Below are 27700 nucleotides of genomic sequence, written 5' to 3'. Positions count from 1 at the left end.
CAAATAGAAACATATTATTTACGTTAGCTAAAACATTTTTTATTTTAATTTCCATATGTTTATTAATCCTCCATCAACCTTTTCTAAACAAAGGTGTTGTTGCACATTAATGATGTTCATTGCCACTCATTTCTGTAAGACATCCTCCACAATGTACTGCTAATTTCACAACTATCCTGTGGGATTTCAGGGTGATTTGATTCAATTCAATTGCTCAATCTGCATTTGATACACTCCAATAGTGAGTACAGGACACTTTCTCACTTTTTTGCAAAAATCATAGATGTCCTTTATATTGACATTGTAGAACAGTTAACATCCGCAATAATGATAGTAATGCAGATGACACCATGCTCATACAGTGAACATAAGTACAGAGATATACAAAAAGACACTGTACAAAACCCAAGTGTAAATTACAATTGTCCATAGAGATATTATCAATTTGTTTATAGTACCTCATAGTGAATCTCCAAGAGCTAGACAACCAAGAGAAGTTTTTATTTTTTTTATTTTTTTTCCTTCTCCAGGAATTGTGATTCTTTCACATCCGGTGCTTCAGACAATGAGAACCACAAACGGGAGCAGCAGCCTGTGTGAGGTCTTTTGGGACATGTAGGAAGCTGGCCTGGTGTGTGGTGAGTACCTTAAGGTACTTACAACTTATACCAGGTCCAGGTATCCCCTCTTAGTGAAGTGTAGGCAGTGTCTAGAAGCCAGGCTCTCTAGAGGTAGTTGTGGATATCTAGGAGACATGCAAAGCTAATGCAATACCACCGTAGCCACACAGCACAAACACACATGGAAGAAACACTCAGTTGTAGAAAAATAAGGGTGCTTTATTTTTGGAACAAAACACTAGAAGGCCAACCTTCTAATAGGAGGTAAGTAATACACCAAATATATAAACTATTAAAGAGTAATAGACCTAGAAAATGTTGGAAAACTGTGCAAATAGCAATAACCAATAGTGACTCTAGAGGGAGTGCAAACCGTATACTAAAAAAATGGAATGCGAACACAGGCCCCCCCCCACCTTCACCAAAGTTGGACAGCTGGCAGAGAGAACCAAGAGGACTACTCCGAACCACCGCCTGTGATGCAGGATCCACACAGCTAAAGATGAGGGGAGAGCCACGCAGCCGGTCATCATTGCAGTAGGTGCCTGCGGATGCAGGAGAGTGACTCCAAGGGAGATTCCTTCTTTCTTCTAGTGCAGACTGAAAACACACTGCCCTCAGTGGATGCACAGTCGGTGGAACTGTTTCATTTGCTGGCAGGAGCCCTGGAAACAATGTTGCAGAAGAGTTCTTCTTCTTGGAGGCAGATTGCTGGGTCCTAGAGGTTTCATTCGCAGTTCCGGATGCCAGAAGGTTGCAGAGGAATCCTTCTGGACTCTTGCAAGCCGAATCTGAGGACCCACCCAAGAGAGAGACCATATATAGCCCTGAAAGGGAGGTTGGTCACCTTGCCAGGTAAGCACCTATCAAGAGGGGGCTCTGACGTCATCTGCCTGTCCTGGCCACTCAGATGCTCCCAGAGTTCCTTGCCAACCTTGGAAACAAGATGGCAGAACCCAGGGGCCCTCTGTAGGAGCTCTGAGCACCACCCCTGGGGTGGTGATGGACAGACTCCCTTTTCCATTGTCCATGCCAGAGCAGGGACTGGGAGGGTCCCTGAACTGGTGTGGACTGATTTATGCACGGAGGGCACCAAATGTGCCCTGCAAAGCATACCAGTGGCTTGGGGCTACCTCTCCCAAGCCAGTCACACCTATTTCCTATGGGAGTGGGTGTTACCTCCCTCTCCCAAAGGAAATCCTTTGTTCTACCTTCCTGGGCTTAATCAGATCAAGCAACAGGAGGGTAGAAACCTGTCTGAGGGGTGGCAGCAGCTTGGGTTGCCCGAAAAACCCTATAAGACTGGAGGTAGCCATTCTGTGTGTCCTCTGAGGAGCCCCCGGAGTGCATGGGATGATACTTCCAATACTTGCAACAGTATTGGGGCATGAATCCGACATGTTTGATACCAAACATGCCTAGGTTTGGAGTTAGCATTATTAGCTGGACATAGGTAGTGACCTCAGTACATGCATAAAATGGCATCCCGCACTCACAAAGTCCAGGAAAATGGAGCTGGAGTTCGTGGGGGCACCTCTGCTAGTGCAGGGGTGCCCTCACACACAGGTAATTGCACCCTGCCCTCTGGGATAGGAGGGCCTGCCATAGGGGTGACTTACAGTGACCTGGTGCAGTGACCTGGTAGTGAAAGGGTGCATGCACCTTTTCAGACAAGCTGCAATGGCAGGCCTGCGGAACACTTTGTATGGGCTTCCCATGGGTGGCATAATACATGCTGCAGCCGATAGGGATCCCCTGGTACCCCAATGCCCTGGGTACCTATGTACCATATACTAGGGACTTACACGGGGGTACCAGTATGCCAAATGTGGGAAGAAAAAGGTACAAGTTACCAAGTTAAAAGGGAGTGAGCATAATCACTGGGGTCCTGGTTAGTAGGATCCCAGTGAACAAGGTCAAACACAGTGACAACAGGCAGAAAATGGGGGTAACCGTATCAAGAAAGAGGATACTTTCCTACAGGATCACTTGAGGTAATGGTGGTGGCCCTATATTTTGAGGGACGGTTCTCTCGCACTAATTTTGTTATATTCATCAGATGACAAAAGGTTCTGTTGAAACCAGACAGGTTGTTATGGGCTGAAACATCAACACCAGCTCCCCTGGTTGTCTAGGGCTCGGAGATTTGCTGAAAAACTGTTAAAAAAAAAATATCACATAAGCCTCGTTTCAGGAAGTCTTACATTACAACCCATCCTTATGGAAACTGAACATGATTAGAGGCGCATGAGTATGGTTTCACTGTTTTCATTTTAATGTGGGTAGTGTTATTATATTGAAAATGAAAAAATGACACTAAAAGGAATCGATAGGTGGACCTTTGGATGCTTTAATTGGGTAACATTACGTCAAAACTTTATTTTCATGTTGTAAATTTGCCTTTATCTCGATTTTCAGACTCATATATTAAGCACCACTTTGTGCATTGACAGTGCCTCTTATTTAAAAATTATTGTTCATTGATATATCTAAAGCAACGATGAATGCATGAAAAGATATAGAAATGACTGCACAGAAAAATCAAAAATATGTTTTTTGAGATTTTGTTATTGCAAATAAGCCAATTAATTTAGAATGCCTTCATTATTTTCCATAAACTAGGCCTTTGGATTTTGTTTAATGTTTTTAGATACCAATGGAGTCAGATGATGGTGTAAATGAAAACCTAAGGCTTCAGTTTAAGGCTCTACAAGAACAGCAGCAGAGAAGGCTCCAGAAGTTACAAGAGAGGAAGAAAGAGAAGCAGCAAACGCCTGATCCGAAGGACGAATCACGCACAAGGACGGATGCTTTTGGGGTTCAAGATGAGCTCAATCTGTTTCAGTTAGGTGCAGACTCTTCCAGTGATATAGGCAAAAGGTAAGAACATCTTGGATTATACTGTACCTCATGAAAATCAGTGATCAAGATCCAGATACCTAGAACAGTATTGTTATTTTTCATGTGTTTTCTATATTGCGGCCTAGGCCATAATGAGTAATAGACCACATTAGAGAAGTAGCAATGTACATAGAGAATAAATCTGTTCAAGACAGTGGATGAAAGAAGGGAAATTACAGGACAGTCCATGAAAATACAGTTTGTAAGCATTTAATGGGCTAGAAGCAGGAAAAACCTAGCATCGGGGTACTAGGTTATAACCAATTTATAATACAAATATTTGCTGTTATGGGAGAAATTTGGTGTTGACATAAAAGCAGACACAATTTCTGTCACATTGTTCGTTCATGTTTAGAGATCAAATGATGATATGCAATTGTTACGACACATGCTTTGTTTCACTTTTGTAGATTTTTTATAAGGGATTTGTTTTGATGGCATACTGTTTGAGTTCCCCATCTTGACTTTACTCCACAAGAAAGCTTGTTCAAGTGTTCGCTTCTTTTTACATGGGTGTTCGAGCAAGGTGACGTCTGTGCTGTGTGATCATTGCTGGCGTCAGCTGTAAGAATTTTGTTTTTGAGGGGTTTAATTTGAGGAAGTGGTGCGTCATCTTTCCAGTGCCAAATCTGTGCAAAATTGAACAGTGTTATTTGGAGAGTAAGTGTTCAAATAGTACAGAGTGCCACCTGCACAGGTTTCTTATGAGGTGTTGAAATTTTTTCATTAAAAGCGATTCCATCATTTAGGCACTCCTTGCTGTAGAGTGGAGGGGTAAGAGAGGAAGTTTTATATTGTTTGCATTGATATAGGTTATCTTGGGAAACATTTTAGGTGTAGGAGGATGTGGCGTGAAGAGTCACCTTTTCCCAAGATATCAAATGCAATGTCTATAAATTGTAGCTTTGCAGTCTCAGTGCTGCTGCCAGGTCTAAAACCTGATTGGAAGCCATCAAGCATGTTCTCCTCTAAAGTTTCTGCAAAGGTTTCTCCACATACCTTTCCAAGACTTTAGCTTGGCAGGGTGTATTATGTTCAGTTGATCATGTCTTCTTTATCTGCACCAAATGTTTCCTAGCAGAAGAGTATCCAAAGACAATTTTTGGGGATTTCAGGAAAGCTCCTTGCAAGAATTATGCTTTAGTTTTTTAACGTTTCAGAAAGATGAACTGATGTGTTTGAGAGTGGTTACTTTGGGATCCTAAAAAACAGTAGTTGGTCAAAGCTCGGAAGTGGTATTGCTGAGCTCACGCTGGGGGCCTTCTCTGAACTCAGATCAGGTAACCATGTTTATTGACTTTACCAATTCAATAAACCTGAGTGAGAGCATAATAGGGGAGGGCATGTGGGCTATTATTAGTTGAGAGAATCATTCAGCAAAGTTTTAGTTAGGCATAGCTGGACCAAACTGTTGGTAATTACCAGTTCTACAGTCTTGAGGCTAAGTCTTGGAGCTGATCCGATATTTTATAAGATGCAGGTTAAAGAGAACCATACCCAGTTCTTCAGAGGAGCCAATATTGTCTTGATTGTTTAATGCGAATTGTAGAGCTCCATCTACCTCCCACTCCCCCTTATAGAGGACTATAGAAACCTTCATTTCCATAGGAGATCTGCAATATCTCTCTTGGACACGTACTAACACAAGGGGCCTTATCACTTTGAGATCTAGGCTTGCATATCCGCACTTTATGGGGGATTGGGTGAAGAAATCGAATATGTTCTCCAGCATCCTTTGATTGTTCCTGAGGACTTGGTTGCTTTTTGAAATTCATTACTCACCTGACGAAGACCTAGCTAGGAGGGTCAGAAGGTGCAAATAATTGCCATCCTTACACTTTGGGGTTCATTAATGTTATTGGGTTTGATGTGTATATTCTTATTTATTTTTATTTAGCAGCCACAGGGTTTTGGCACATCTGACTCATACATGCTACAGGTATGTTCTTAGGGTCAATTTGGAGCACACTTTGATTCCCCTGAAGTAATACTTTCATCACTATCACTTGGTTTATATGTTGAAGCACATCATTAGTCACTTTAAAAATGAAAAAAAACATTTGCATATTTATGGAGTGCCTCAATGTAAAAAAATCTGCTAAGTCTTTCTTGTCATCTTTTGAGAACTCCACTTAAGGAAATTTGGAGGGGAACAATTAACAATACATAATCTTCAACACACATTGGAGGAATGGCATTTTTATTACACAAATTCAGAACTATGATAACATATTGAAAATAAGAAGGTAACTATTTGTAGAGATTTACAATCAATTTGGGACAGTTCTCCAAAATGTTATAAAATAAACCGTCTATACCTTGGTAATTGCAAGTGTTGCAATTGTGCATTTTTTTTTTCATCCACCTATATGGACTTTAGGGAATAAAGTTGTGAAGACAGAAGTCTGTTTCTGTTTATTCCATGTTACCTGGAGAAAGAATAGGAGGGAATGCAACATAATCTTCAGTTTGAAATTAATGTTTTGCTGTGAATTTGTGTTTCTTGTCCTGCAAGTAGCATTCTGTAGCCATACAGTATTATTATAATGTCTAGCAATGTGTATACAATCTACCTAACTCTAAGTTGTAGCTTAAAATGTGCATCTCTTAAATGCCATATGAAAGTATTAGCAAACTACTGTAAAAGCCAGCGATCTGTAGAATATTGTAACAAAAACTTAACTTATTGAACATTTCCAAGATGCGATCATTATGATGAAAATCCAAAATGAGGAATGGCAAGTAGGAAGTAAAACATGGAGACACATCAGAGCAGTGCAGAAGGATGTTGAGTAGATGATTACGGGCAGCAGATCTGGTTGCAGATAGCAGCCACCCACAAGTGCCACAGCTTCATAAGTGCTGGCTGACAGTAGTGTAGCTAAATAAGAATCTGATGTAAATGTGTGGCTTGAAAGTCCCCTTTCTGTTTTTGTAACCAAAATACATATTTGCTTCACATAGAACTGCATCAGGAGAAGCATGGTCTGCATGGAAAAAGTAGTCTGTCTAGAAGTAGAATGCAGTAGGGAAAACGTTTGAGGATGTGCAATTGGCAGGGGAGGTTAGGAGCCTTAGGGGCTTTAGTGGTAGAAAGTTAAAAACATTCTTCAGTATGACCATATAGCATAATCACCTTTCGTCATGTTGGATCAGTCACTGATGATTTCGTGATTTTTACTTTCATCACTATCACAGTTATTGTCTCAGAGATAAGCCATGATCTAAGACACAAAGATTCCAAGAAAAAGCCAAGATTATCTAACAGAGTAGTTAAAGCTCAGAATTCCAAAGTATAGCCACAAAAATCCGAATTGGATTCTCAAATGGACTACCCTTTCAAAATACAGAGGGTTTGTGGCCAGTATCAGGTTTGAAATTGGTACTAGACCTGTCTCACATGTGGCTAGTTTGTGCAATGTGTCAGGGATTGGACTGGGGGAGCTGGTAGAGGACATCTACTCAGTAGTGATTTGAAATTCTTCAGTACCTCATGTCTCTCTGTTGTCTCTAGGCAATTATGTCAAGAAAAGTACAAATAAAAACAGAAAAACACGTTTATTTCTGCTGATGTCTTTCCCTGTCACAGCACTGATTCTAACTATTAACCCCAGCATACTGAACGTTTAAAAAAATATGCTGTACGTTCTAGCAATGAGATCCACTGCTGTGAGAATGTCCAACTTTGATCAGGTACTCAAGCAAACCATGTTTTGGGTGTGCTTTTCCTCCTTCTAACAAATTCAGAGACTGGGTCTTGAGTAGTGCTGGCTCTGGTTCTCAGTCCACAATCTGTTCCTGAGTGTGGGTAACAATCGTCTTGTCTTAAAGGTTCAGAGAGTAGAATTCAAGTTCAAGTTTGTTTACAGGACATATTTAATCAAAACCAATACACCATACAAAGTAAAAAGATTTAAAACACATAAATACATTCTTTACTGTGTACCCATAAATTCATTATAGGATTTATGCAGTACATAAAAAAACTGTGAGTACAGCAAAAACATGTTACACAAAGACATTCTCCTAGTACTATACGACTAATGACTAGCTAGGTACCTAATTTTAAAGTGCACAAGTATTTAAAATGTAATCCTTATATATTTTCATTTACAGGGATTAAGCCCCCTAATTGTTTTATACTGTGTAACACTATCATCACACCAAAATAACAATTATGTGCAAAGTAAAATATTGACCTAAAAGGCTTTGTACTCAACACATGCGTACCCACCCACCTAAAATATTCAGAATAAAAAGCACAATCATTTCAAAACCTCTTAAAAAAAAAAAAAAAAAAAAATTGTCAAACCCTAAAAACCTCACTCGCCTGTCCCATTTGAATTCATCTTGTTTTGTATGTACAGTTTTTTGCATGGTAAGCCTAAGAATTGTGTTAATGTAGCGTTCAAAATAATATCTGTTGATTTAAAGCTGCAGGGATGTGGAATTCCTATCGCCCGACGCCCGGGACATCTTGTTTGGGGTCAAGGGCAACAAGTTTTTATGTTTACTTTGTCCTTGGGACAAGTAGGCCCAACCCTCTGCAGCACAAACCCTTTGGCTGCCTGTTTACAGAGAGTGGAACTCTCTGCAGTTGAGGTAATGTGTTTCCAAAAGATAATGCTGTTCGAACTTGTATTTATGGTTCATTATTTGAAAACCTTCATTATTAGGGGGAGTGCTGTAAATAAATGTTTTAAGGTCACACTTCACTACTGACGTTGGTTCCAGTACCAAAAAAAAAAACGTGTACACATGTTTGAAAAGTTTAGGCTATGAGGCTAAGTATAATGCTCCCAGAATGCTCTCTGATTAGATGCAAATGAAGTGTCATTTAGTAAAATGTTTTGATGCATGCTAGTATTTCCCAAAAATATTTCTAATGGAAAATCAGTGTAACCATTTTCAACACGATTATGGGAAGCATGAAAATAAACAAACACTGACAAAGCCAACTGATCTGACATATTTTTATAAGTCTTTTAGTTTCATCAATGCGTGTCTTGTTTTGACATGGCTTTTGTAACACTTTATTGTTGTGGGAGCTACCAGGCCCTCAACATTGTAACAAACACTGGCAAAAAAAAAAAAAACGTTTTTGAACTCTAAAAGCACACGTTGCCACCAGTGGCATAACAAAGGCCCCGCAGCCGCCTTCCAGGGGCCCATTCAGCACAGCACCTGTCCTGAGTGAGTCTGGAGAGGGGGCTCCTCCATGTTCTTTGCAAAGGGGCACCCTCCAGTTTCGTTACGTCACTGATTGCCACTGTAGTTCCTGACAATATGCTCCTTGTGGAAGAGAAGAATGCGATCACTCACAGTAAAGCCAGCCGAAAGAGAGAGAAATAGAAGTTTAATAAAAACAAAATGTCTTTGTTAACACCAGACCTAATTAGGGACCAAGACCCTCATGTAGGTTGCTTTTTGCATGTCGCAAACAGTGACTTTCGCTGTTTGCGACGTGCAAAAAGCACATTGCTATGCACAAACCCAGTTTTGCGATTCAGTAACCTGGTTACCGAATCGCAAAACGGGTTGGCGACTCGCAATTAGGAAGGGGTGTTCCCTTCCTAATTGCGACTTGCAGTGCAATGTAGGATTGTTTTGCGAACGCGGGCGCAAACTAATCGCAGTTTGCACCCATTTCAAATGGGTGCTAACACTTTCACAAAAGGGAAGGGGTCCCCCTGGAACCCCTTCCCCATTGTGAATGTCACTGTAAACATTTTTTCAGAGCAGGCAGTGGTCCTGCGGGCCACTGCCTGCTCTGAAAAAATGAAACGAAAACGTTTCATTTTTCGTTTTTGTAATGCATCTCGTTTTCCTTTAAGGAAAACGGGCTACGTTACAAAAAAAAAACTGCTTTATTGAAAAGCAGTCACAGACATGGTGGTCTGCTGTCTCCAGCAGGCCACCATCCCTGTGAGGCCGCCATTCGCAAGGGGGTCGCAAATTGCGACCCATCTCATGATTATTCCTGAGGTGTGCATTTGCGAAGCCCTTGCGAATCACAGATGGTGTCAGGGACACCATCCTACATTCGGATTTGCGACTCGCAATTTGCGGGTCGCAAATCTGAACCTACCTACATGTGGCCCCAAATTCTTAAAGAAAGTCACAAAAGTGCACCCATGGTATATGTCGTACCCCTATAAAATATTTGTGAAATGTATTTTAGCATGGGTAAATATGCATGTGTAGATTTGCTCATGTGAACATCTATTGAGCATTTGCAAGTTCATTTTCCCTCCATCCACTTTCTTCCCAACCCTGGAAGAAGTTCTAATTCTGCCATTGTCAGGAGTAAATGTCCAACCTTTCTTATTATGGGAAAATATTCGAGAGAAGCTGGTGAAAATCTTTGAAACATGCAGGTTAGTAGGTTTGCAGACTCAAAGGCATTCCAGCCCTGAAACTATTGCTCACTGCTTCCTCCAGCCCCAGTATGCAGATCTGCAGAAAGGTGGAAAAATAAGGAAATTGCTACAGTAGGGATTGAAACTGCAAGTATTCAAGCCCTACTATGGTAGTAGCCCTGACATAATCAGAGAGGCTATTATTAGAGCTCTTACATAATGAGATTGCTGCCATAATTTGTCGCCACACTACATGGCACCAAAGGGACAAGTAGATCTTTTTACAGGACAAGTAGATTTGAGAAGCAACCTGTCCTGTGGACAAGTAGATATTTTAATAAATTCCACACCCCTGAGCTGGCAATCACCGCATGCCTACACAATCATATGTTTCTCCGATTGAAGGCAGCCATCAACCTACTTCTGCATTCACTTAACAACCCTTTACAGAGACAAACCCTAGGGGGGGCCGCCACCCAGTTTGAAGACCTCTGCTCTAACCTGCCTGAGACGAGTTACCGGGAAAATGGAACAGGGACCTAAAAACTTTTCCAATTATCCCATTCAAAATACCGGCGTCTCTTCGTCACAGAGCTTCGCTTCCGTAGCTAATATTTGACATTAATGTTGCAGCAATTACTTGTAACAGAGGCCGATAGCTAGGGCCATCAAGGGATCTTTGCAAAGTACAGAAAGTGAGCAGTAGTGAATTTCCTTTCCACTCTAAATCCTGCTTTTGAGGTCGAAAGGAAACCTTTAAATCAACTAATACGCCCAGATAGCTATAAAACTTAACTTGTTCTAATTCTTGCCCCTTCAGGTATCACTTGTACAATTTTTTTATTTTTTTACTTACTTCTATAACTTTTGTTTTTTTCTCATTTATTACCATTCCATTTGCCTAAACAAATTCAGATAGACTATAAATAAGTTGCCGTAATTCCACTTTTATTTGACATAGAAGGATGACGTCATCTGCATAACGCAGACTTAAGATAAACATTTCTCCTATCTTTTGAGGGAGCGCATTAACCTCATTTAGCTTAACAGTCAAATCTGATAAAAAGAGATTAAAAAGATATGGAGCAAACATGCAGCGCTGCTTAAGTCCTTGTTTTGTGTCGATTTTCCTCGACGGGAAGGAACCTTCCCCTATCTTCACTCTAACCCATGTATTAGTATATAGCATCTGTATGGCTTTTAATAACCGAGCAGGAATTCCCCAGGAGGCTAAATTTTCCAATAAATGGTTACGCTGCACCAGGTCAAAAGTGGATTTAAAATCAACAAATAGGGATAAAATATGAACTGCCGTCCCTGGCCCTTTAACAAACCTGACTGATTAGCCAGAATAACATTATTTTCAGTCAAACAGATTTGAAGGTCTTCTAAAAGTAAACCAACACAATATTTTGCCTCAGAGTCTGTTAAGGTAATTAAACGGTAATTCCCTGGACAGGGGCGATTCCCTCCTTTATATATCTGGTGAATTATCGCTCCCCTCCAGGAACTTTAGATGGTTTTAAACACAAAAAAACTGTTGAAAAACGCAATCAACCTTTCTGCCAAAAATCCCGGGTTTGTTTTATATCAAGCATTCAGGACTTCATTTGAGCCAGGAGCCCCTGCCTGCATACTCTTCCTGATCTGTTCAGTAACCTGAGCCACAAGAAAAGTTAATTCTATTACTCCCTTTTGTCCGTCGGAGACCCTATTTGCACCCTCTCTTGGGCGTGAGTCACCCCCTTTGTCTCCCATCTTAAACACATCTTTTTTGATTTTCCTTAATTCGATTAAAATGCTGTGTTTAAAAAGTCAATCCAAGATGATTCTGAAATATTAGAACTTGTTAGGGTCATAGGAGCTTTATTTGGACCATTTCGCCATTTCTCAGATCCCCTGTGAATTACTTTGTTTACTTCAAAATAATGCCTTGGCCCAAAAATCCTGTCTTTTCCTTGCCTTATGTTCCCAAATTTGCTTCTGATAAGTATTATTAATAATTTTTAGATAATTTTGAATTTGGCAATCTCTTGGTTGCCTCTTAGCTAATCTTAAAATTATTTTTAGCTTCTACCCTATTAAGTCAATGGAGGCTGAAATTGTGATTGTATTACTTTCCTTTTCACGTTCCAGGCACTGACTGGCATTTTGATAGATTTTTGTAAGAAACCTAGCCGTGAATTTCACTAAAAAGTTCACCATATAATTATTGGATCACCAGTTTCATCATTCCAACAATAGTTGTACAACTCGATTGCTTTTATACTTGTAGCTTTTATTGAACCTTCGGGCCAGCAGAGTTTCTTATAATTAGTAATAGTGACATTTCCTGGGAGTGCAGCTGCTGGTTTGTGTTTGGGAAAATAAATAATCTCTATGCTTTGTTGACCATGGTCACTCTTATCTGTCTTTACAATCTGATATTTAGTTACTAAGTTTAGTAAAGGCAGCAAGACCACGATATAATCAATTGTTGAATGGGTTCTAGAGACATAACAAGATGCTAACGGAGGAATATCTTGCTGAAATCTCACATTCAAAAGTCTAATACCAAGGGCCTACATGTTTCTAACAAAGGAAACCACCTAGGTGTCAATTGCACCTAAACCTATAGGCCTCATTGAATGCTGTGGGACTGCCCATAAAAGATCCTGTTACACAATTTGTTCTTCTATTTGTAAAGGCAGCAACAATTTCATGTTCAAGTCACCATCTACTAGAAGCTCTGGAGCAGCAGGTTCTTGTAAGCTTGTTAGTATTACTTCTACCAATTTGGTAGTCATAAGCTTCGGAGAGTGAGCATCAGGACGAATATAGACATTAATTACCAAGAGTGGTTTCACAATCTTTTTGTGCCAATTAAGCAGTTTTACTACCAAAAATTCCCTACTGCAATAAAGGTTGTGAGAACCCGCTCGGGTGTTCAAACTTTTTTACCTTTAATGCGGGGGAGAAAAAGCCCATATAACCATCTATTGTAAAGGGTCTCCTGTAATAAAATAGTTTGAAAACCTTTATTAGACTTGTTAAGTCCTTTTGTTGATTGTTTGAATTGATTTCATTTATGTTCCAAGAGCAGATTTTAAACAATTTTTGATCTTGCCGTACAGCATCATTTCGGTGGACTGTTTAATTGTAAGTGACGGCTATCAATGCGGAGATCAGCTGACAAGCACCCTAAACTTAAATGGTCAAGGTGGTCTCTATTATCTGGCATATATCTTGTCTAATGGAATACCGGGGCCAGATTATGGGCTGAAATTGAGTTCCCAATTAGATTTCTAAGTGCCGAGAAGGATGGCTTTTGACGTCTCATTTTGTTTAATTTTGAATTTGCCTTTGAATTTTTAAGGAAGGAGTCAGGGTATCCTAACTGTTGCGGTATTGTAAGCACAATTCCCCAGTTTAAAAAGGAACCTTTTTAATTTAAAACCTTGCTGGCGGGCTGGGGAGTCTTCTATGTTACCAAAGTGGATTCTTGGGTGTTATTTGCATCCTCCTTAGACGCAGGCAGTAATTTCATAGTAAATGTCCCTAGTCCCTAGTCTGAATATCTTTAAGGGATGGTATTACTTGTAAGAGTTTTAATATATTTCCACGATTGAGTATGTCATGTGGGCCCTTAGTCATATATTGTGGTGAAAAAATGATTTGATTACTACCTTTTTGGAGGCTCTGTAGTGGGGACCTCCTTTATACACACCCTGTTCTATACAAAAAAAAAACTAGACCAGTTAGCTCATTTATCGAGGCCCTGGAGCTAGGCTCTGGGTCAGACCTCCACTGGTGGGTCAAATCCATTCGTTCATTTGACTTGTTTACCAATTTAGCCTCAAATGTATGCCCTGCACGGGCATCCTTTGCACAGCAATGCCGAATTGTTCAATAACAGGACAACTTCCCTTGCTCTCAGAATCCTCTACTTTGTGTGCACCTTGTGTAGAAGCAGCTTCAATTAGTATCTTGCTAGTTATCATTCCTTGACCCTCAGCTTTTATAATATCACTTTTAACCCCTGGGTTAATACCTATCTTGCCATCCCCAAACCTTGTTTTGCATTTTGGAAATTGGAGGTTCCAAATTCACATGTGCACTACCCTTAGCTTTAAGGGGACCATGATGCTCCTTAAATACCGAAACCCCCTGCCATGTAGTAGGCTCATTTTTCCCCATAAGTTATTGACCACCCTTTTGAGTGTTAATTAGCGGGAACAGCTTAGTACCCAAGAGGATACCCTTTTTATTTAGATTTTGCTCGGAGCTCTTTTTATTCCCATTTCCTTCAGTGGAGGTGTTTATAGTACTCACACGGACAGCAGAAGTAACAGCTGGGGCCCCCTTTATCTTTTTTTCTATCTTTATGCTGTTTTTCCCTTTGTCTTTTATTAGTTTGTTCATCTAACTGCTTAAATTGATCATCTTGCTGTTTAATTTGTTACGAGGGTTGGACTGGCATCTGTTCTAAAAACATATTTTCACTTGAAGTTCCAGTATTGTGGGCTTGCCCCCTTTCTGGTGACTCAGTACGACAGGCATTATCACTAAATCTTCCCCTAGTACAGCAGACATACTCATTAACACTTGCCTTTTTAATACAAACTCTTCCCCCAGTACAGTAGACATCGTAGTTGACACTTCCCTCATTAGTACAAACACTAGGCTCTTGCTGTGTAGAATTCATTTCCTGTGGCCACCAAATGTTTATGATTGTGAAGCTTATGACAAGCTCTACATTGAACGACTAAGAACAAGAAAAGCTCTTTCACTGAGCCATCTGGACCTTTGTACTCTTTCTCCCAAGTCCTGTACCCTATTAGAAGAAACAGGAAATTTGAAGTTTCAAATTTAAAGTATTTGCTGAGAGGATGAAGGAGAAACTATTAAAAGAGGGGGCGCTAGATGATGTGGATAGGGTCCCCGTGGTTAAATCTGATATTGGATTGATTAAGACGGTTGTCTTTTCAACATCTGGACCAGCTAGTGTCACTTCGAATAAATGCATCTCCCTTTGATGCTAAGAGTAGAATCACTGGACGAATTTAAAATATAATATGCGTCACTAGCCTGTAGTTCTGGATAGCTAATTCTGTTTCACGCATTAACCTTTAGTGCCATTAAATCACACACAAACACAACTACTTGCCATTAGATCAAGTTGCACACATCTTAGGTCTCAGCTTACATCCAGGGAATCTTGTCACAGTACCAGTGGGTACACTGCACTATCCCTTTACAAATAATATAGGTGCTCGATGACCGACTTCAGATTCTATGAATTAAATTAAATATTTGCTTGTGCTTAACACATGCACTTTAATTGATGTCTATATCCTTTCATTTGCACAGTCCTGGGCTTCTTGCCTACTGACTAGAAAAATAAATATATCCATGTATATCTTTGTTTATTTACTCTGCATCTTACCCAGTTCTGATGGAGGATTTCACTGACAATTCCTTAATATAACAGGCTTCTGGAAGATGAGAATGAACAACTTCAAGAACAGCTGCGAGAAGTTAAAGATGAAAATGGCAGACTTTACAAATTGCTGCAGGAAAAAGACTTTGAAATTCGGCATCTAAAGAAGAAAGTGGAGGAAGACAAATTGGCTCTGGCAGGTAGAGACAGATCTTGCAATGAGTGTCATGTTTAGGTGTTCATTTGAGTACGGAGGTCTTATGACAATTACATTTCTTGCATTGCAAGATTCAAACAACCTTCAGTTGTGGGACAGGCTAAAACACAAACTAATAGCTGTGACGTAAACCCCTTTATGTTGACTTTTCAGTTTACCCTCATCTCAGAAATAATCAGTTTCCATTTGTATCTGGAAGTTGAAAATTAGCAGAGTGAAATAATTATTTTGTTTTACCTCCAATCTTTTATCTTATTTGCTTGTACTCTCTTGCCTTTAACCTATGTCTAGGTATAGTTGTACCCTTCCAGGCATCCATTCGAAATAACTGTATGTACCTTTCTTTTCTGCAACACCCAAGTTTTTTTTTCTTTTTCTAAACAATAGATTTTAAAAAGTTCTTATGTCATGCTCTTCTGATGAAATCATACCATGGCTATCTATGGTCTGCTGTAAGGACAATTTTAGTAACCCAATGCCATAAGAAGAACAGGGATAGTGACAGATTCATACTTGCCATGTAAATGCAACACAGTGCATCAGAACCTACAGTTAATATGCCCATCCATAAGTACATTCATAAGCACATAATTGTGAGAAACTGCAGTGCGTAGTGATTTCATGCAGTGAATTTTCTTTGCTTTTAGAACTCCAATCATCCATTTGGGAATGTAGCTCAGTAGGATACCAGTGTCAGATCCAAATGAAAACATTGACCTTAGAAGCTTCAGTCACAATGATGGCATAAAGAATTTTTAGTCTGCGTTTTCTTAAACGTGGAGTTTGACCTTCCTGTGTAATAAATCCATTACATGGTCCACCTTCCTTCATTTAATATTTATTCTACTCATTGGTTTGCAGCAGATGGTGAATGCACTGTTGAGGAGCGTTTTCTAGAGTTAAAAACTTCATGAAAACAACATGAGAGTTTCACTGGTCTCTCTTCTTCGTTAGGAGATACCAGATGAACGCATTTTAATAAACTGAATTTTACATTAATTACTCCTACGGTCCTTCACCTTAATATCCACTCCAGAATATCGTGCTGCCAAAATATGATGGACAAATTAGCAAGGTCCAACATATCAACAAGGTAAGTATATATAGGTAAGTAAAGGTTTACATTATTACTTAACTCCACATCCAAACGCCTTGAAGATTTGTTGCTTTTCAAGGTACTTGGATGTAGAGTTCAGAATAGTAAACCTACACTTACCTGTGTGCACCAAACATTTTGATATTTTGGTGCTCTTGGTAGCACAACATTTCTGTAGTTGATATGCACCATACAACCTTACCTAAACATCCCCTTGAAAAGCCTCCATTGGAAATGTTGGGTTATCCTGTGTATTCCAGTTGTATTCTTAGACTCTGTAATATAGTCTTGTCAGGATAAAGATACTGCGGTTTCAGCTGAAATGTATTAAACAACTTAACACAGTAAAGACCTTCTCTCGTGTAGACGAAAGGTTTTCACATCAGGGTATCCAAATTACATAGGGTAGACTACAGACGATTCCAACGTATTTGTATTTAGTGACCATACTTCTCAGATTATATTCTCCTAATAAGAAATCATCTGAACAACCACCCTGGCATCCTCAGTGAGACAGAGTTTTACAAGAGCAGCTCAGGTTTTTTAGATGGAGCCTATTGACCATATCCTATCAAGATACTTGGGTTGTCCTGGAAGGTTTTGATAGCACTTAATCCCCATTATTATTGAATGTAAATTATGGGAGAGTTATTAATCCAGGCATTAGAAAAGCCAGTTAACCTGGCTTATTTGCCAATACTTACAAGCACAGACATACACTAATGCTGTTTGCTTGCATTGGCACTTTGGAGCCAGACATATTGACTTAGCCAGTGCTTGTTTCTCGTCATGTTCATTACAGAAGGACCTAGTAGAGTAGCCAGATGATGCCATAAAGATAAAAGCTTTTTTTTATTTTATTTGTTAATACAGAATGAATCAAAAGTGAGCTCATGGATAGTGTGACATCCATCCAGCCTGGTCACAACAAAGTTGTAAAACATTTTTTTGTTTGTTTTTGTTTTTGTTTCATGTAGCATACTTTTGAACACACTAAAATGATCTTTTAAGCAATGCTTGATGAAAATTGCTATGCTTTTACATTCTTATATAGGTTATTCTTCAAGTAAGTATTTAGTTATGCTAGAGAATGTATTGCGTTTTTTGGGAAAACCTTATTTTCAAAATGGCTTCTGTAGTCAGCAAGCTTGTCATCTGACAGTAGTGCTTTGTGTATTCCAAGAGTCCTACAGGAAATGTAGAACTAGATGTACTAAGCCATTTAGTAGTTCCAAGCCCTGCGATTCTTTAAATCACATGGTATGAAACTGCTAAATGGCCTTTTCTTATGTGCTAAGCCCAGTGAGTGATTCAGTAATGTTGAACAAATCACAAAAAGTGGTTATAAGTGAATTCTGAATACCAATTTGGAAGTAACATTTTGAGGCATCCTTTCCAATTGCGATACACAATTCAATGTATCAATGGTTTTCTAATGCACCTTGTGTTAGAAATCATTTATAGGTTACTTACTCAACAGAGATGGAAACCCTTTCAAAGACAATAAGGGATCCCCTAAGTACTGCTTCTTCTTGTGAATGTTTAAAAAAGAAACAAAACATTGTTTGGGAGTCTGCCTATCCCAAAAAACCTTTTTTGTTTCCACAAACAAACTTGAAAAGTAAACATTTTTTAAATGCAGTCCACTCTTCTTTAACACAAATGATCCACATTAATTAAAAATATATATATATTGAGACCTACCTCATGAATAGTTATGAGGTAGGTCAAATTGTGACCCACATCAAATCCATAGTTTGCAAATCAACATATTATTGGGTAGGAAGGTTTGCAAAATAATTTAGTGGGTGCAAAAATACTGGTTGACCAGTATTTTGCAACCATATTATTATTTTTTTTTTAATAACCAAATTTGTATTTTGACACAAATTCTTGTTTACCAATCAACAAGAATGATACAGCTGTACATATAACTGTGTTTCCAGCATGTCCCATTCAACCCAGAAGTCCCTACAAGCGAGGCTCATATTTAGTATAATAGTACACATGTATAACAGATCTACAGGTTGTCTACCACATATTTTCCTTGGTTGGCAGTCCATGTAGACCAGATTCTACTGTGTTTCCGAAGGCACCCTCGCGCCTCATAAACCGGTTTCTCCATTTGGGCACACCAGTCCACTCCCCTTCTCCATTGCACAATCGTAGGGGGACTGGTCTTTGACCAGTGTCTTGCAGTGTCTCTCTTTGCCTCCAGAAGGGCTGGGCTCACCAGTTGTATATCCACCTGGGAGCCTCCCATCCCCTCCATCACTCCCAACAGGACCATCACTGGAGACAGCTCCAGAGTTTGTCCCACATCCGTTGCGAGTTCTGACAACACCTTTTCCCAGTAAGCTACAATAATGGGACAGGGCCATACCATATGAAAGAAGTCTGCTGGGGATCCATCACAACACCCACACTGGGGCGTGGCCCATCACCTTCGCTTCCATGGGGCCTAATCCAGGGATTGAGATTGCCTCAGGAATTTGGGATCTGAGGGCATACTGCAATTTCAAATATTTATGGAACTGCATGTGTGACAACCTGTACCCTTTTGGAGGTTCCTGGAAAGACTGCATATGATCCCCATTCTACACATCCCAAAGCACAGTTATTCCGATCGCGTCCCATCGTAAAAATCCCTTTAATGCGCTCTCCTGACCCAACCATGTTCCCCGACACAAAGGAGTTTGGTGTATTAGTTTCTTCCACCACCCAGTGTGACGCTGTGCCTCCCTCCATCCCAGAAACACCATGCTAGTCAACTCTGGGATGTTCAGCAAAACGGGTCCACCATATAGGAGATCCGTGATGCGTGTCTGCCTTCAACCGATAAGCCGGGTCCGCCCATCTGTCCGTGAGCCAGTCATGGAGCACAAGAGCCTGAGCTGCCAGATAGTAATGAACTATGTTGGATATACCCAACCCTCCCTCCTACGTGCTTCGCTGGCAGATCTCTCTACTGAGGCGCCTTCTCTTATTTTGCCAGAGGAAGGAGTTGGCCATTGTGTCCATCTCTCTGAACCACTGGGCTGGTAATTGTATGGGGAGATTTTGAAGACTGTAAAGGAAACGTGGCAACACCAACATTTTAAATGGAGCACTACGTCCTAAAATATTTAGGGGTAGCGCTTACCACCTCTTCAAGTCCCCTTTAACTCTGTGAACAAGTTGCTTGGCATTGAGCGCCCATTCAAGGGGTGGTTCCAATGCTATCTTAATTCTGAAGTAAGTGAAGCTAAGGTGCCGTATGGGTAATTCAGACTGCGACTCAATTGCCTCTTGGAACCCATCCAGTGGCACCAGAAGTGATTTCTGTGTAATGACCCACCCGGATGCTTCTGCAAACAGGTGCAGGAGATACAGACATCTGGGCCTGCTCCCCTCCAGATTGGACAGATACAACAATACATCATCTGCGTACATTGCTATACAATCTTCCTCTCCTCCAGGCCAGTACCAACCCGTCATCAAGGGGTCTCACCGGAGTAAGATGACAATGGTACAATGACCATAGCAAAGAGGAGCGGGACAATGGGCACCCCTGCTGCATTCCCCTGCAGATAGGAAACACCTTTGACATTGTCCCATTGACAAGTAGTTTGGTTGTCGGGTTATGATATAGTAGTTCTACCATGCTCCGAAACCTCTCACCCAAGCCTGCCTTAATGTGCACCTGTTTTAAATAACTACAGCCAATGGTTTCAAATGCTTTCTCAAAGCCTATTAACACCAGCACTAAAGGGCCTGGAAAGATATGTCTATGCTCCAGTGCCACGTTCAACCTCCTTATACAATGCCTAGTACTGCGGTTGGGCATAAACCTACACTGGTCCGATTGAACTAAACCTCCAAGAACCTTTCACAGACGATTCGCCAATAGTGTTGCAAAAAAATGTCAGCTCCCCATTGATCAGCGATATTGGGCTGTAATCGGCACATGACGAGGAAGGTAGCTTTGTCTTTGGTAGGGCCACTATGGTAGCTTAGTCTAAATTATCCATCAAGTCTCCCACTTCCAGTACTTTCTCGTACAGATCAAATAGCCGAGTCACTAAGAGATCTTTAAACCTAGAATAACACTCCGTAGGGTATCCATCCAGACCTGGAGTCTTCCCGTCTTTAAGGCTGAGATGGCATCTACTATCTCTTCCAGGGACTAAGGTTGATCTAGCGCATCTTGCTCCTGCTCTAGAATTCTCGGCAGGATCAGCCCATTTAACAGTGGCTCCTGTAGTTCCACCTGGGGCCTAGGGGATGCAGCACACAGAGCTTCATAATATTGTGCAAATGTAGCCGCTATCCCAGCCGGAGATGATTTGGAGATCCGCCCTGTATCTACCTCCTCCAGTATCACCTGCCCCTCCATAGGTTTTCTGGCCAACCAGTATAGCAGTTTACTATTCTTGTCTCCCCATCCATACATCCTTGCTTGGGATGCCCGCCATATCTGTTTTGCTGTCTCTAAAGACTGTGCCCTTATTCCCTCCCTCACTAACTCAATGCATGCTCATCTCCTGTCTGTCCTGTTCCATGCTCCTTTCCATTTGGAGTGCCTGTGCCTCCAGCCGGGCAACATGAGCTTGTCCAGCTGTCTCCTTAGCTCAGAGAAGAGCCTTAGCTCGGCCTCTTATTGTGGCCTTCCCAGCCTCCCACAACATTGCTTTTTTATGTAGTGTTCCGTCACTAAGCTCAAAATATTGGTCAATCTCTTCCCTCAGATTTGCAGCCTAATCCCCCCCTTTATAAGAGCCAGGGGTTAAGGACCCACATGGGGTGCTGCGTCTAAAAGGCTGATCTGATGACCAGGAGAACTGGGGCATGGTCCGATATGCCTCGAACAAGGATCCGGATCTGCTGAACCTTGGGGAGATTGGCTGCTGGCATAAAGACCATGTCAGTACGTGCCTGTGTATGATGTGCTACAGAAGTATGGGTGTACTGCTTGGAACATGGGTTCCAGGTTCTCCAGACCTCACACAACCCCAGATTTGATATCCATTGACCCAGGAGTAGTTTGCATCTATGCCTCTCCCCTAAGGCCACTCTTCTAGTGTCTACTGCTGGATCTAGTACTGCATTCATGTCACCTCCTGTAATTGTGCATCCAGGAGGCATCTGACGCACCACCTCCGTCAACTCTTCCAGGAAGTGTTTAAGTGCAATGGGAGGATCATAGAGACACAACAAGTTCAAGGGGTATCTCCCTACCATCCCCACCAACGCTACAAATTGACCATTTGTGTCCATCCATGTCTGATGCACAACCATGGGAAATCCCCTGCGGAGCAATATTGCCACCCCCTGGGAGCCACACGTGAACCCAGCATGATACACTCAATTGTACCCATAACGAGCCAAAAAAAGGACAGGACGTGCCCGGTAAATGTGTCAGATGGATGAAGCCCTTGCTTGAGGCGGAGTACCTCCACCTGTTTAATTCTATTTAGCAACCCGTTTACATTCCAGGAGAACACCCTAACTGTTGCCATGTGGAAAATCTGTAGGTCTAACGTTCTTCCCCTTAGTATACCTCGTTCACTTCGGCATAACCATATCTCTGGGAATTTTTGTTTGTGGGACTTTGGAAATAAAATCTTAACAGCATTTCAGCAGTCTTACATTCAAACCTAACCTCACCCTCCCCAACATCCCCACACCCTATTCACCCGCAACCAGAAGAAGCATCTGTCGCCCCAAACACCCCACCCAGTAGAGCAAACCACAGAGTTAGTTTGTCCAGGGGCACCCATAACTTCAACCAAGTCGCTAAGAAATCCACTGGCCGTGTTCCCTCAGCTCCTTCAGGGAAGCCCACAAATCTCAGGTTGTTACGCAGTGACCTATTTTCGGCATCTTCAAGGCATTGTTGAAGTTCATGCGATTTAGTGAGGAGATAGTCTTCTACCACGGACACACGGTTTTCTGTTTCTGTCACCGGAAGATCACGCCTCTCAAGTCCTGGCAAAGCAAGGTCACATCAACCCGTATTTCTCAAATTTTAGTCTCCACAGCCACCTGGGAACCCAGTATTGTGTGCTGGATTTTGTCTGTGTCCCCTGTACCGGTGACCCAGGAGCACTCCAAAAGCACGATTGAAAGTGGGTAGCTTTGGCCGTTTGTCTTACCCCATTGTAAACCTACGGCTTATTCTATCCACAGTGTTCTGACGAGTTCTCAGTCGTCACCGCAACCCAGGGCTTCTTTCCACAAGGCTCTCCCAGTGTTGCTGACTCGCTGCCCGTGGGTTGCACGGGTGGGACCTGTCCCCGCCGGTCACACCGGACACTGTCGACCGTCGCGAGGGACTGTCAGATTCAAGCTCCTTCACACTCTGCGGCCTCCCTTCCAAGCTACTGAACTGGATACTAGCGTCTCAGACACCACCCGGCCAATCTGCTCCTAAATGCCCTGCTGGTTAATCTGCTTCATGTGCTCTAGTCGCGGTGTCTTTAGGACCACTGTCACACCACCAGGCCAAACACTCCCAGGGCCCCACAATAGGAACCTTTTGCGTCCATGGTCCCATTGCTCTTCCTTACCCCGCATAGGACTTCAGCAAGCTAGCTGCGTCCTCCCGCAGGCGACCTCCTGCTGTTCTCCAGCCTCCTTATCCCCGAGCAGTCTGCTGAGGTACTCCAGGACCCCAACCGACCAGACGTGTGACTGGCGTTGCAGGTGCCCCAATTTCCACAAGGGCTTCTATTTTGCTCTGCTATCTTCACAACTCCTCCCCAGCTGACTCCTCCGGCCTCCCCGGCCTGGGAGGAGGGGTATCTCTCATGTAGGGCCCCAAGGGCCACAGGATCGTCGCTTCCCTTGGGGTGGTGATCGGCCGGGTCCCCCGTGTGGTCCACTAGGCCTCTCTCTCCCCAGGGCCTTTAGCCGGGTTCAGTCGCTCACCAGCGAGCGTCCCTGCATCTTGTCTGAGCCCTGTAGGCCTCTACGCCAGGCAGGTCGACTTCACACTGTGGTAGTCTCTCCCACCAGGTTCTCCCTCACAACGCCGCAACACCTCTGTGTTCGTTTATGCGAGGCCGCTTCACACCTCATCCCAGTATACTCCTCTGGTTGCCAGCCGCCCTGCATCACCTCTGAGTCGGGGAGAGCTGGCACTTCTGTCACTAGAGCGTCGTAGGAATATCGCTCCTCTGGTCGCGGCCACAATCCTGTCCACACCGGCAGAATCTTCCTACTGGTCCAGATAGGTCCTTGTCTCCCTCCGGAGCTGGCAGCACAGCCCCAGCCGCCTCTCTCTTTATGCCACCCCGGCTATTCATACTGCGGCACGTCCGAGCCGAACTCCGCCAGTGCCCTCTTGTAGGCCTCTACTCCAGTGCCACAGAGACACCGCCTCCTCGGATCTCCAGAGTTTGATTCTCTCACCCCGTTCCCGAGCCGCTCCAGGCACAGCGCAACAGCTATTCAGGACATATAGGGGTGCTGAGCAGGGTGCTAGATGGTGGTGGATGACGGAAGGGTCTGCAGCACTCTTAAAATGAGACTGCCATCTTGATGCCCCAAGCCAAGGTTTGCAACCATATTTATATAAATCTGGCTCTAAATAGTATATTTACCTGGCCTTGGTTTGTTTCTTGTATGCAGCATAAAAAGAAATCAAAATGTTAATGCTTCTTGTTCTAAACTGAGGCTCGATTGTAGGAATTTTATTGCACCTTCATTTGAGATTTAAAAGTGATATAGTGTAAGATTCCATAACTTTTGTTTGATTCAGAATGTGTCACAATTTATTGTCCTTTTTGTGCACAGATAATCTTCCATTATAAGTGATTTGGCATCTCATTCGCAGAAATACGTGATTTGACAACAGATACAGACATTAAGTTCTATCTAGGACACCAATGTTGTTGCCTACTCTTGACAGATAGGTGCTACACAGTGCCCATATTGGACTCCATTTCTCATGAATACTGCTCACTTTAGACAGCTGTTGTTATGCTGTGCAAGGACCCTGTTATATTAGTGTGAAATGAGAGGTAAAACTAAAAGCTGTGCGATGATATGAAGACAGCATTACAAAAGAGTGAGAGAATGCTATCAAAAGTTGTAGTATAAGGCTCAGAAATTCTGAATGAGGGTTCACGATCTGTTTTATAAATATACAGTTAGTACAAACCAGTGAATGCTTCCATTAACACAAAACATTTAAATCATGTAAAACCATATAAATAATTAATTTCCCATCAAGAATGTGCTAAAGGCAATCTAATATCAGTTGAGCTGGCTCACTAGGCATTTCAGTTCCTTAGATTTGGTCAAGATGCAAAAACATTTGGGAATAACTGTGCTTCTTCTGCTGGTAGAAGTCTTCTGGCAGAATCTAAAATACCATTAACTGCCATCAGAATGAATTAAATTGGGGATATCACCTCTTCCTTATTATTGGTGAACACATATTTCTGATTTGATATAACACTATTTAGAAACGTTACCACTCTGTAGCAAATATTAGCCTCCCTCCCTAGTAAGTATAATTGTTATGGTTGCAGAATGGGTTGGATGCAGCAAAAATTTTATGTTCGGGGAAATTAGGGCTGAATGCCACCCATCTTTGTTTTACCAAAAAAAAAAAAAAAAAAGAGAGAGAGAGAAAGAGAGAACGAGAGAGAGAGAGAGACAGAGCTCTCACCTGCTCTACTCTTAGGGTCTGTGTTCTCCTGATGCCTTGCTTAATCCTTCTTCTGATCATAGGAAAGAGCCATCTAGTTAGAACCATTAGTGAGCAGGAGCCAGGATAAAGCAATGTAGCTGTGTTCAGGACTTTTTGTTAAATACAAAGTGGGAATATTAATTGTGGCTATTAATGTATGTGGTATAATATGTAAGATGGAGGGCAGATAGTGAGTTTATTTGGGATGCAGGGAAAGGAGACAGATATTCCAGTGCCCTGTTACCAGGCACTCTTATTGAAGGGTCGAGGAATAACGAGAGGTGGTGGTGGTGGTGGTGGTGGGGGGGGGGGGAGGGGGGGGGGTTAGGGGGTTGCAGGATATGGTAGGGAAGGGGAGGGTGAGTAGTAGGGATGGTGATAGAATAAACACACATCCCCAGTCTCTCTCCGTTCCCCTGCTGATAGCCTGATCTTTGCTTCCTGTGATAGTAATCCCGGTGTACTATTGATTTGTTACCACCACAGCAGCACAATACCATGTCACAAACATACATAATACAGTCATACCTTCCATTTCATACCAGTAAGGCACTAGCTAATACTTTCTAATTTAGCACACTATGCTATTTCAGTGATCTGCTAGTGAGCCTCTGAAGTATTCCTTAGGTTATATTCTTGTGATGGTTAATTTCGCAACCGGAATCTAATTCTATTCACACTGATTCCCCAACTACTCTGTTTCATCATAAAGATTAAAAGCTTGCATCTAAAAGCAGGGCTGTATTCAGGCTTTTGCTTATTAGATCAAAGTACTTCCCAACACCACCTCATGGACATCATGACCTGCTACCCTCCCACCTGAACTCTGTGTTCCTCACACCAAAATGTATTAGTCACTCCAAAACTATAATGCTGCGTCTCTAGATTCAGGTCACTTCATCTTTTAGACCCCCATACTTGAAACGTCCAGCTTCCTGGTAGTTGTGGCTTCCACAGACTTGATAGCATTAAAGGCAGCCTACAAAGCCATTTCACAAAATTGGAGAGGAAGAATACATCATATCCAAAATGCAAAAAGTCCATCTCGCGGATGCACCATCTAAACTCTCTATTTTTTGTTTACTTTCATGGATCTTCTCTTCCAAATCAGAGTTCTACTAAATCCTTTAGTCAGCTTATCTGGTTTATTTGTCCTGCCATAGCTATAGTTCATGCTGTGTACTGTTTCTGCTATTATGTATGGCATTTCCGTTTGAATTGTCAATGTGCCTCTGTCAATAAAAAACAAACAATTATATTTTTTGATGGCGCTTTGAGGAGGATAAGAGCGGGAGGAAGGAAACACTAGGTCCCTCGTGTCTCCTTGCACAACTCCTGCACTCCTGCATGGGCTGCTGTAACCAGCCACATCGTGTTGGTTTCCATCGCAGACTGCTATGTGTCAGACTGCTATCGGTCCCCTCTTTATTTGGGGAAGAGAACAAGAACAATGGTTTCTTCCGAGTTATTTAACTTCACATTTAAATACACTTAATGGGACCAATCAATATATTCCTGTGCAACATCAATGTTTGAAAGAAATCCACAGACCATTAATCAGAAAATATTATTATGGAATGAATTTAGGCAAAATTGTATAGGTGCTAGTCATAGAGACAGAAAGAAGGTGCTCCAGAAAAAAAGTGTAAAACATTGATATTTATAAGAAACCCATCGACATTTAATCAGAAAATAATATTATGGAATCAGTTTATGGCAAAATTGCAGAGGAACTAGTCATAAATAGAGAAAGAAGGTGCGCAAGAAAAAAAGTGTAACATTTTTAATTCACAAGTTGTAAAGAGTTCATTATATTAAATGACAACTCCATCAAAAAAACTTTTGGCTGCATTAATACTTGCTAGGCGGACATAGCGTTCCATGAATTCATAAGTAGCAAGCAGCCTGAATAATTTATAGGGATAGTCCAATAATGAAATAAAAGTAGATGTTTAGAGCTGAGGAAGACTCAACTTGATTTGTTTTGGGGTCTTCATCACGACCACAGAATGGACACACCTTACCTGCGTATCACCTGTTGAATGAAACACTGAAACAGGTTGAAAGATCTCATATAGGCTTGTGCACTAGAACACCAACAAATGTGAAACATCTGAGGCAGGCCATTCTGTAGGTGATATGTACCCTTGACTGTCAACAAAAATTCTTGGCCGCAGTGGCATGAAATTTTATTAGGGTGAAACCGGTCTTGGTTTGCTTGTGTTCTGGCTCGAGGACCTGAACTTTTTTTTTTTTATCAAGTTCCCCTTGAGTAGTAGCTTGAATTACCCTTATCCTTAAACACACTACCAACCCACATCGTAGTGCATCTACCCACCATTCAACCTTTAAATGACCAGTGCCACTGATATACTATACACAGGAAATATATCAACAATATTTATCCTTTA

The 27700-nt window shown here is 41.7% G+C and overlaps 1 protein-coding gene across 2 annotated transcripts in view; it reads left to right on the top strand.

The window, feature by feature from the left end:
* The window catches only part of CCDC13 (coiled-coil domain containing 13), a 527643-nt gene that overhangs the window by 60639 nt on the left and 439304 nt on the right, over nucleotides 1-27700 (top strand). For both annotated transcript variants that reach the window (XM_069211020.1, XM_069211021.1), the window contains exons 2-3: nucleotides 3271-3500; nucleotides 15351-15499. In XM_069211020.1, the coding sequence (XP_069067121.1) occupies nucleotides 3277-3500; nucleotides 15351-15499 (373 nt within the window). In that variant the 5' untranslated portion in view covers nucleotides 3271-3276. The remainder of the gene's footprint in view (nucleotides 1-3270; nucleotides 3501-15350; nucleotides 15500-27700) is intronic.

This window comes from Pleurodeles waltl, chromosome 10, assembly GCF_031143425.1.
Source record: "Pleurodeles waltl isolate 20211129_DDA chromosome 10, aPleWal1.hap1.20221129, whole genome shotgun sequence".
Lineage (NCBI taxonomy): Eukaryota > Metazoa > Chordata > Amphibia > Caudata > Salamandridae > Pleurodeles > Pleurodeles waltl.
This window is presented reverse-complemented; position numbering and strand designations above follow the sequence as displayed.